Source organism: Pteropus medius, unplaced genomic scaffold (assembly GCF_902729225.1).
Source record: "Pteropus medius unplaced genomic scaffold, Ma_sr-lr_union100, whole genome shotgun sequence".
Taxonomy (NCBI): domain Eukaryota; kingdom Metazoa; phylum Chordata; class Mammalia; order Chiroptera; family Pteropodidae; genus Pteropus; species Pteropus medius.
This window is the reverse complement of record NW_024345861.1, coordinates 3365046-3377155: the sequence shown is the minus strand read 5'-3', so window position 1 is coordinate 3377155 and position 12110 is coordinate 3365046. Positions and strand designations below refer to the sequence as shown.

General features: G+C 33.1%; 1 protein-coding gene across 5 annotated transcripts in view; it reads left to right on the top strand.

The window, feature by feature from the left end:
• The window catches only part of STAG2 (STAG2 cohesin complex component), a 119213-nt gene extending 109791 nt beyond the window's left edge, over positions 1-9422 (top strand). For 3 of the 5 annotated variants that reach the window (XM_039874695.1, XM_039874692.1, XM_039874691.1), the window contains 3 exons: positions 2068-2194; positions 3014-3091; positions 7502-7704. In XM_039874695.1, the coding sequence (XP_039730629.1) occupies positions 2068-2194; positions 3014-3091; positions 7502-7525 (229 nt within the window). In that variant the 3' untranslated portion in view covers positions 7526-7704. Of the gene's footprint in view, positions 1-2067; positions 2195-3013; positions 3092-7501 lie in introns of all 5 variants that reach the window. The other 2 variants (XM_039874693.1, XM_039874694.1) reach the window with 1 other exon arrangement.
• Positions 9423-12110: the final 2688 nt, after the last annotated feature.

The window sequence follows — 12110 nt, the reverse complement described above, 5'->3', positions numbered from 1 at the left end:
TGGTACAAAGGGAAAGATGATGATTCTAACTATTTATAGTTTTGGGTTTGAAAGCTTTGTTTTTATAATAGTGTGTGGTATATGGTTTAATAATGGGAGATAGAAATTGCTACTTTTTAAAATACGTTTTGTTGGTTTTTAAATGATGGGAATTTCACCTATTTTTAAGAAATGATTATTTACGGTGAGTGGTAGCCTATTCAAATTTACGTGTGTTATCTGTGGCAGGCTTAAGAACTTCTATAAAAGTAATAGAGTATACTTCTATAAAAGTATACTCTATTACATATATAGATTCTGATCCCAACATGTCTAATAAGGTCATCATCTGTGCTGTCACTTGGTTCTGTCCCCTATTCCTGTTTCTATGGCCACATTTCCCTTAATATATGTTGTTATTTCATGCTGGAGTCAACAACTAATTTCTTAGCTTCCAACTAGTCACAAGTCACCAGGCTGAACATTCTGGAATTCTGCCCCTGCAATCATTTGGTCCATATCTCTCCCCTGAAAACTCCACCAGTCTCCAAGATCTTCCACAGCATCTCATTACTCAGTACCATTTGTCATTCTTTTGTTTGTAGTTTGTCTTGAGTCCCCTTAGAGATAAACTTCCCCTAGTGACTAGAAGAGATTATCTCAGTTAAATAATTATTACTGGAAGATTCTTTTGGTTGATGTACCATATAAATGGTCTATTGCCTAAGACTTAAAATTTTTTGTTTTACAATTTTTTTCTGTAATGATATCTGCTCTATAACTGAAAATACTTCCAAATTCTTTTTTTTTTAAATAGTTTATATCACATATATCTTCCTTATAGTCCAAATGAAATACAGAATGGATTGCTGGTTTTCTATAACATGGCCCATGAAACACACATATTCCATTCACAGTTGTCTCATCAAATACAGTAAAATCGTTATTTACTATCTAGAATTTTTAGGAAAAAGGAACCATTGTCAACATATTTATCCAGGTAGCCTGGATTAGACATCATATTCTTTCTATTGTCTTTTAAGACTCATTGTATAAATTGTAAGCAAGCATTCAGTAAATAATTGATTTTGGGGGAGGGGATTTTTCAATAAATAAAAAAAGAAACATTTGCCAAACTAAGGAACAAGAAGTCACCCTCAATTTCGCTATTACATTGACTCCTTTATGCTGATGTGGGCTAATTTGTGAACTTGAAATTTGAGTTTATTCCTTATAATTACATGGTAATGTACAGAATTTTTGGTCTTAATTTTTATTTTACTTTTCTATATATGTCTTAGTTTTGAGTTTCTTAGGACAGAAAATCTAAGTTTCAGCATAAATGTTGCTCATTTCTTCCCAAAGCATAATCAATGTTTTCTTTCAGTATATCTTTATAGCACTTGATACATATTTCTCTTGCAATATTTATCATATTTTGTCATAATTATATCTGTTTCCCATAGTAGATTGTGAGCTCCTTGAGGGCAGGAACCATGTCTTCATCTTTTTTTTTCAATTACAGTTGACATTCAGTATTTTATTCATCTTTATTTAATTATTTACTTATTTTTGCATCTATAGGACACAGTAGAAGCCTGGCACATAGTAGGCATTCTGTGAATGAGTGAGTGCCTGGTACACATTAGGTACTGAGTGAATGAGTGAATGATGAGTAAAATTAACATTATATATTAATGAAAACATGTGTATTCCGAAAATGCCATTTCTCTGGTTTTTGTTTCATATTTGTTTATTAATTTGTACCCTGCCTACTATCAAAAAGGATTTGAGGTATCTTTCTGTTCCATGTGGAAAATTCTCATTGAACTTTTATATGGGATATCAGAACTATCAAACTAAATGTATTGAAGTAATGCCGAATAAATATAACTCCTTAGCATTTTTAGAGACGTGCACATTGGAGTTTTGACTCATTGATGACATGATCAGTACCTAATCATTTTCTCTGACCTTTAATTCATCATTTTCCATTACACTTGAATATAGAGAGCCACATAGTTGCTGTCAGTATATTAATAGTCACAGTATTGGTTCAGATCTTGACCTTGTTTTATATTTCTCTAGTCGGCGTGGTACAAGCCTAATGGAAGATGATGAAGAGCCAATTGTTGAAGATGTTATGATGTCCTCAGAAGGGAGGATTGAAGATCTTAATGAGGGAATGGATTTTGACACCATGGATATAGATTTGGTAAGAAACAGTGATTTCTGTGAGATTTTTCAGGTTAGATCCATTAGAAATTAAGTTGGATATTTATTAGAGGAGAGAGATACTTGCCATGAAAAGTAAGTTTTGCAAAATTATTAAAAATAAAATAGTTGCCAAGTGTTTAGTATATGAAAAGGAATTGAAGAGAGGGTGAGGTTGTTGAGGGTGTTAGATGATTAACTTAAGATTACTTTAGGAATATGTGGATTTAAAGGGTACATTTTGCTTAATATACTAAGTATTACATCACCTTATAATTTTCTATTTATTTACCATTATCAAAACAATACAATATTAACTTGATACTACCCTGTTATTGAGACAGATTTTCATATCAGATAATAAAATTACTTAAACTTGGAAGTTAAATATATGTAAAAGTATATTTTTATTAATTATTACATCATAAATGTGATTAGGGCTTTGTCATATACAAAATGCTTCTACATACTTCATTTTGCCTCATCTCATTCAACTTTGTGAGATAGATTGAAAGGATTGAGGTTACCGAAGCTTAGACAGTTATCTATACAAAGAGACAAAACTAGTATTTAAAAGACGTTTTTAAATGAAACAAAAAATGAGTTTTGCAGTTTTCATCTTTTTCAATTTCCACAAATGAATTGATTTTGTATTTTTTAATATTCTGTAGTTTAAATATATGTTATTTAAAGTATTGTAAGGTACACTTGCGACTACAAAGACCATGTGAACACTTAATGTTAATTAATTTCAGTATTTTCTGTTACCATCTGGTTTATAGATATGGCAATTGTCAACTTCTTCCTTTTTTCTCCTTAGCCACCATCAAAGAACAGACGAGAGAGAACAGAACTGAAGCCTGATTTCTTTGATCCAGCTTCAATTATGGATGAATCAGTAGGTTTAATTTAAATGTACCCCAGGATTGCAAAATCAAAAGTATAGGCAACCCCTAAGTTTGAGGTTAAAGAGCTGAAACAGCATATCAAGAATGGATAAAAACAATTGAACAAGAAAAAGAGAGGCAGGCAGGAGGGATTTCAGGAGAAGAGGAGAAGGGCGATGCAGTGGTGGTGACAGATTAAAAGTGCCTTTGGATCCTTGGCCAACTGGGACTTGAGTTAAGGAATTTGGACTTTTGCTGTAGGCTTGAGTTACCCATTGAAGGATTTTGAATGAAGAAGCAGCATGGTTAGAATTATGTTTCAGAAAGATTTTCTTGGCATTTATGGATGGATAGGATGAATGAGAGGAATAATAACCATAATCATAGGAAGGTGAAAAACAGAACTGAACAAATGCTTTGATAATAAAGAGAAGGGGGTTGTGTTAATTGGTTATTGTTAAGTATTGTTAATTCTGTTTCTTAAGTACTTTTTACATCACTCCCTGCTTCCATATTTTACCCCAACAACACCTTGGTTCATTCAAGTCCTCCTTAGTTTTCACTTGGACTATTGATAAAATGCAAATCACATCTGCTCACTTACAGTTTTAGGTCTTTCATTTATTTATTTTTTTTCCTCCATTGCCATTAAAAAAATTTGGCTCCTCAGCCTGGCAAACAAAGCTTTTTGTGATCTGGCTCTTTAACCAGATTAACCTTGGCCTTTTCCATACATGTATCCTGTGCTCCAGCCTTACCAAATCCTGTAGTTCTTCTCAGACACACTGTGCTCTTTCATGGCTCCATGACTTTGTATAAGCTTTTCTCTCTGTCAGAATTGCCTCATTTCCCCTCTTCTAGTTAATCTTTAATAGTCAGTTCTGACATTACCTGAGGAGTTTTTGCTGACACTCCAGATAGACACTTTATCCTCAGCTTCCATAGTACTATGTATGCACTTTAATTTTGATAATTACCAAACTGGCATAGTGAAATAGGATCTTATGTTTTGCTCAGTAGACTGAACTCCAGGCAGTGATGATTTTATTCATTGTGAGTTCTGCCTAGCATAGTAGGTGTTTAGTTTTATTTTTCAAATGAATAAATCAATTACGTGCCCTTCCATCTCACCATTTATACTGCTGCTTCCTAACACCTACTACCTCAGGTGACCTCGTCCTCTGAGGCCTGCCTTCTGTGTCCCAGTTTCTACCATTCTCTCCTCTTCCCCCACCTCATAATCTGCTTTCAAATTGCTCTTGGAAGAATTTCGACAAACTAATTCACACTAACAGATAATAAGACCAGTTATTTGATCGAAAAGACAGTTTTATTATAACAGCAAGTATAGAAATCTTTGGACAAGCCACCTTGGGTTCTTTTTTAAATCAATGTTTCTCAATCTCTAATATGCATGTGAATCATCTGGAGGTCTTATTGAAATACACATTCTGCTTCAATAGGTCTGGAATGTGTCCCAAAATTCTGCATCTCTAGTAAGTGCTGTCACTGCTTCAGGTCTGCAGATCATACTTTGAGTAGCACAGGTGACCTAGGTTGACCCATAAGTCTATAGTTTAAGTGCATATTAAAGTGTATGGTTTCCTGAGAATCTGGGAGTGTGTATCTTCCCAGTTTGTTAAATAAAACATGAAGGTAGTGATTGTGATGAGGAGTAAGAGGATCTTTTTCAAGCAGATATGATGAAATGCATTAATTCAATTTATTGAGCTTAGAAGTTTTGCTAGAATGAGTAAGGTACTCTCCCTGCCCTCAATGTTTATATTCTAGTCCACCTTGACTATCACTTTGAAACGAAAAGGCTGGAAGCTAGTATTTGAGAGCTTATATGCCTGGCGCTATACTAGGCATGATTTAGTTTGATCCTCTCAGCAACCTTTTCAGAAAGGTGGTGGGATCCCAGTTTTAACACTCAAGCAAACTTGGACTGAATAGGTAGTTCAGTGACTTACTCAGAGTTACACAACTTTAGTGTCAGAGTAGTAATTTGATCCAAGTTCCTTTTGATTTAAAAATTGCATGCTGTGTCTACTGTCATACTTTCCAGAACTTTTATAAAATCAAATTTCATATGGAAGAAACACCAAGAAAAGTAATTTTGAAGTTGAAATGATTAACTGTAGTCAAAATTGATATGGGCAGTTAGAGATCTTATTTTTTCATGTGTTCATCTAAAGTCAGGAAAACTTTAGGCATTTGTTTCCACTTACGAGATTTGCAAAAAAGTGTTCTTCAGATTACTAAAATAGTGAAATAGCAATGTAAATTACATGTACATATTTTTGACATTTAACATTTAGAGGTAACTGCAATCTGTGTTATGCCAAAGATAGGGGCCTAAAAATTATTTACAGAAAATTTTTGGCATTCTTGTATTTACTGAATATGTTATAACTAAGAGGATAGTAGTTTACGGGCTTTTACCAAAATTAGGAAAACAAGCACATGCATCTATATTTGTAGTTTTATAGTATTACCACATGATGGCAGCAGTCACATAACTGCTCAGTCTTGAAAGGCTCAAGTATCTTTAAGTCTTTGACTATAAGTTAATACCAGTTTATTTTTAAGCATACATTATTTACTTCATATTGTCTCAATAATAACAAGCTGAATAATGAAAATTTTAATGCAAAAATCTCTGTTGCCCTTATACAATAGCTTACACCTGTTTTTATTCAAGCCTATGATGGATATGTCATTAAAACTACTAAAATTAGAACTTATATATTTCTATGCCCAGTTCTAAGATTCTCTAATTCTAAGTGAAATAGCTCTAAGCATCCTAGTATAGATACTTTAGATTATTACTAAATAAATCCTAAATATATCTTTTGTAACATAATACCCAGACAATTCAGAAATGGTAGTATAAAAACTGCAAGCAGATAAGTTTTGGGTTACATATACATGAGATTGTAGGTTTATGATTTAGTTAGTTTTATATCTGGAAATAACTTTGGTTTATCCCATTTGGAAAGAACTTGAGTTCATTTTCATGCCACACTCAACACTAGGAATTGCTAATTAAGATTTTATCCTTTTATTCATCATCAGACCTTCCCTTACTCAGAGTTTCAGAATGTTATAGCTAGGAAGGACCTTTAAACATCATCTAGGCTTCTTTAGTGGAAACATTCTAACCACCCAAACTGACTGTAATCAAAAAAAGAGTTCTGAACCTTGTTGGAGGGTGGGAGAGGATAGAGGGTAAGTGTAGTGGTGGTGGTTTTGGTGGATGACAGGTAAGAAGTTAGGGATTCCAAACACTTAACAATTCTCACTACAGGGAGGCTACAATCAGATCAGTATTGGTTTCCTGGTCTGAAAATACACAGTTCCTTCAGATCAAAATGATTCGTGAGTTCTATGACTTTTGCTAAAATGAGATTTAATTTATAAGTAAGAACCTCTCTAATCCCAATCTTGACTCATTCATTATCTCTAGCTTTTAATATCAGTTCTTACTAGCTTATTATAATATTTTAAAATATTCTCATAGTAAGTCCTGGAATTATAATTGAATAGCCTAACTTTTAGTATTTATAGCTCACAGGTATGTCTTTGTTTAAAAATGAACAAGGGGAAGTCGCTCCATTCATCATTTTTTTTTTTTTTTTTAAGTTAGTAACAAGTAATTATTATGTTTTACTTAAATTCTTTTCCCAACCGGAATGTATAGAAAAGCATCAATATAAGTTTATTTGCCCAGATTTTACCTTACTTATTTGATTTCTTAAAATTTGTGGTTCTGCTTTTTTCACTCAGGCCAGGTTTTCTATAGAAGACTTCCTATTTTTTACATACTTATATTATTCTTAGATGTTTTTGGTCTGCATGTTCAGATGCTCTTTTAAAAAAAAAATAAATTTATTAGGGTGACATTGGTTAATAAAGTTATATAGGTTTCAAGTGTACAATTCAATAATACATATGTATATATTGCATTGTGTGCTTTTTAAAAGAATTATACCCGCTTCACAGTGCAGATAACCAAGTTTGCCGGACATTTTTAAGCTTTTTTCCAAAAAACTTGTGCCAGAAGTATATGTCAAGAAGCGCATTCATTTAACCATTCAACAAGTGTTGAGTGCCAATGTTTAGGGCATTATCTAGGCGTTAGGGGTGTGTATAAACATGTAACTGAGACATGGTCCATGCTCTTAGTTATATTTGTCAGGTAAGTGTTTTCTTCATTAAATCTGATGTTATTCATTATATATTGATTGTCGTTTTAATTTTAGAATTGCATATCTAAAGAGAGGAATTTTTCAAAGTAGTTTTATTAGCATGTTATTAAAATTAATGTTGATAATCAGGTATTGTAATAATTTACAGATATATTTTACAAAGAAATGAATGACAATTTTAACAGGATTTTTTTTCCTCTCTCTCATTAGGTTCTTGGGGTGTCAATGTTTTAATACCAGTACACAATTAAATCTCTGGTGAAGTCATTTTCTAAGTGGAAGAGGAAATTTTAAAATAAAGTGTGGTAGATACAGTGAAATTCTGTACAGATTTTTCTCTAAGGAGAATATGACGTGCTTATGCTTACCAAGATCAAGTGCATTGAGAGGCAGTTTTGTTTGCCCCCAAAAAAGTAAAGGACAAGTAAACAATTTGATGATAAGCTACAGTTTTTCTTAGAAAGTAAATATTTTATTTATGTGCTGTTAGTTGGCTTTTGAATCAATTATTTCATGCTTTTTTTAAAAGAAAATATAACAATCTAAAGAGGCATTTGGTACAGACATGAATCCTCACATTTATTTACTGGGTATACTAAGTAATGATGACCTCTGCTGGATTTCTGTTTACATCCAAGAAACAAAGTTAAGGATGAATTTATTCCCTTACCCAGAAATTATAGGATAGAATTGTTTTTAGCATTCTAAATTTAAAAGCTTAAAACATCAATCAACAAAGCTTTCTTTTAAATATTGTAATTGTGGAGAAAAGTAAACTTATAAGCAGAACTTTTACAATTTTTTCATCTAAAATGTATTTTAAGATATTTTTAAAATCCAAGAGCTTCTCTATACTTTTCAGAAATATTCAGATGCAGTGAACTGCCAGAAGGTAACCAGTCTCAAACATGCTTATCCCATTATCAACCCTGAAAGTTTGCTTGTCCTTTAAGATAAAAATGTAATGTGATATTCCTTCCAGTAGTGCCACTGTATTTTGTCTCCAAATAAAAGAAGCTTATTGTAGTATGTTTGCAGAAAAATTCTAAACAAAAAATTATACAGCTTATTAGAGTGTGGGAATAGGGATCTAAATTTTAAATAAAATTATATATATATAAATTGGTGCTGATTTTATAATTGCGCAGTTTGTTTAGTTTTTTTCTTACTTTTAAATTCCAACTTAAAATTATGAGGTTTCAGAAATATATTGAAAGTTTAACAATGTTTAAAAATAGAAAAGCATGAGTGTTCATGCTTTAAAATGATTTTTAAATTTGTATTTTATATTGTTTTATCTATCTGTCTTTGCAAGCAGTCTTCAGGTTAAAGATACTTCTAACAGGTTACAGTACATTTCCTCTGTATGTAAATTAGATGGGATAATAGAATTCATAACCCATAATATTCTTTGAAAGCTAAGCTTTAAACTTCATTTTATGTCCTTTCACAAATAAATTAGTTTAAAACAGAAAGTGGCTACTTGCCATTTTGACATCAACTCATTTTGCGAGGCTTAGGCAGCTAGACATCGTTTAAAACAAAATATTAACTTATATTACATGTGTATCTTTTGTCAGTCGTCTCTCAGTTCTTGAGGTATATTATTTTAATCATTCCATGCCTTAATATGCTTGCAATACAAGAATATCTTCAGATTGGTGAATACCAAAAGGCTTCCAGTTCTTAGAGTCAGAAATCAACAAGCATTGGGCTGTGGTAGCCAAAAACCATAGGTTAGCTAAAAGATCACGATGAAGTACAATTATTTTATTAAATCATGGTTAACAACAAGTTGAAACCAGATTTAACTAACAGATTTTTCATCAACAAATACTGTTATGTGAAAAGGTATTGCCTATGTTGTTTTTCACACCACTGCATTTACTAGAACTGCTGAGAGGACTGTATATATGATTTTAAAACCTAAGTTGATTTTTTTTCTCACTCTTGAAAGGAGTACTTCTTTGTGAAAGCAGTTCTTACAGCTTTGTTTTCAACCAGCTAAAAATGTTTTATATATTACTCTAACCTGTTGTCCTCCACATTCTATTGTCCTAATTGTACTGTTTTCTGATTTGTATTTATGTCTTGAGACAGTAACTTTTTGAATAAAAATAAACCTACCGTATGTTGTATGTTTTATCTTTTATAACAGAAAGAGGGAGGGTGGCTATAAATGGTTTAGGAAGTGTATCTATTATCACACATTTTAACATGTTTGAGTGGGAATAATAGAAAACATTGCCATTTTATGTTTTTTAATAAATCATATTTTAAAATGAGACTAATTCCATAATTGAGTTATTACTTTAAAATAGAAACCTATGACCATTATTACTTTAATTTTTATCTGGCATGGGTTGAACACTCTTTAAAATGTCTTCATTGTTCATCCAGGATACAGTTGAGTGCCAGTTATTTGCTAGGCATGTGTTAGGGATCCAACAGTCAAGAAGATAGACAGGACCCCCTCTAGATCTAGCGGGGTAAACAAAGGAAAGAAACAAAATAATAGTAAACTTGTGCTATTCAGGGTATGTTGAGCTAGAGAATGAGTGAGTGAGTGTGTGTAAAACCCCTTAGTTAAGGGGCTTGTGCTTGAAGATGAGTGAAAGCCAACATTCGAAAAAAATTACTAATTTTTATTGTTAATATTTGCATCGTACTCTTAAAATGATTTAAAGCAGTGTAACACTAGCACATTGGTCATTTAGGCTAGTTTGTAGATCACAGAAGACCAATCTTCTGTCTTTTGGGGATTCAGAGCTGAACATATTAAGTGATAGCTAATAGCTGGGCACTGTTTTTAGTGGTTTACATGTAACTTACTAAGCATCATGATAATAGATGATACATGTTTTTATCCTCCAACCTACCCCACACCCTTAAATATATAAGTATATATGTAAATATATAAATCAGGAAGCAGTGAGGAAAATGAGGCACACAGAACTTGGGCAAGGTTATTATACTAGTAAGTGATGGAGTTGGCATTCAAGCCCAGGCAGCCTTTAAGTCCATGGTGAGGAAATGGAGCATCTTTGGTTGGTGTGAATCAACATTGTCCTTAATATGCTCCTCAGCGGGCTTCTATAAAGAGTATAAATTAAATCTTAGTCCATCAGTAGTTACTAGTTAACAGTTTTTAAAGTTGAGAGAGGGGAGAAGAAGAGTAGGATAACCCAGAAGAGATGTCTTCAATATCCTGCCACAAAGGGAATTTATTAAGATTCACAAAGATGAGTTCCAGGTCAAATAGATTATTCTGGTAACTGTAATGACTCACCAAAAGAATACGAGGCAGTAAAGCCCAAGGCCTTTGGTTATGAGGAAACTAGGTAATGAAATTTACTGAACACTTCAGGTCAACAGTTTATCTACTGACTACTGTGTGCCTGGCCTTGTGCTAACTACCGAACAAAGACCAATTAGACTTAAATGGCCTCCAGTTCCATTGGGGGTTGGGATGCAGATGCAAGACCAATAAAATGAGTAAGTTCAATGTTTTCACTGGGTGTTCTGGGAACCCAGAGGTATTTGTTTACCTTTTTTTCTTTTACTGTAAAATTCATATATGATGAAGTACATAGACTATAAGTATATGTTTGCTGAGTTTTAACAAATGCTTAGAGCTGTTTAACCCAAACCCCTATCAAGGATGTCGAATGTTACCATTAACCCAGAGAGTTCCTTTATACTCCTTACCAATCGATCCCTGCTTCTGTCCCTTATTATGGAGGCAACAACTGTTGTTTCTTTCCAACATAGATCAAATTTTTATCATAAGTTTATTAGCAATTTGAGTTGGACATCTGGTTGGTTCCCACTGTTTGGCTATTATGGATAAAGCTGCTATTTGAGTTGAATTTTAAAAGCTGAGAGGAAGACTGGGTGAAAGGGTGGCAGGCAGGGCGAACGAGGCTGAGAATTTAGGGAAAAGGGAGGGGGCAGCATAAACAACCATATGGATGTGAGAACTATTTAGTAACTGCTTTAGGAGTAGGTTGGGCAAGACTGGAAGACAGTGGGCCATCCACTACCTCACATCAACTTTAAAAATGAAGGGCATTCACCGCTGGAACCTCTGATAAGCATTGAATGCAATATTCTCAGAATTGGCAAATATCCAAAGAAATATAAGTAGGATGCCTTTAAATGAGTTGCAATAAATTGACTTGTTTAATAATATGGATGTTTTAGTCACATTAAACCTTATTTTACCACTGAGAAAAACTGCTTTTCCTACAGTTCTATGAGTTGTACAGTTGTATTAAAAAATAGCTGTAAATTTCTGGAAAGTAGTTTCCTCAATTGAAGTCAGTTTTGGCCTTGATAGTGCAAACTTGAACAATCAGCTACTACTCTAAGTTTAATTGGTTTTTACTTTATTTTTCACCTTAAGTTCAGGATAGGTGTGAGGAGTTTAGTGACTCTGGCAAGTTAGCTTTTAAATAGTTTTACTTGTAGCAAAATTATAACTAATTTTGAAGAAATAATAGCCAACATGTGTTGGGTATTTACTGTGTATCAAACTCTATTCAGAGTGCTTCACTGGTGGTTAATTCTTACAGCAATTTTATAGTTGATATTATACATATTTTACAGGTAAGGAAACAGGCGAAGGTTAAATCAACTTGCCTAAGGGCATATAACTCAAGTGATGGAGTGTAGATTTGAAGGTAGGCCATATGACTTGGCAGTCCATGCTCTTAGCCACCTTTCTTTATCTTTGTGCTACTAAATGTATCCACACACTTGCCTCTGTATTCATGTACATTGTACTTCCTTTTGTTGTTACAGTGGATAAGCTGTCACT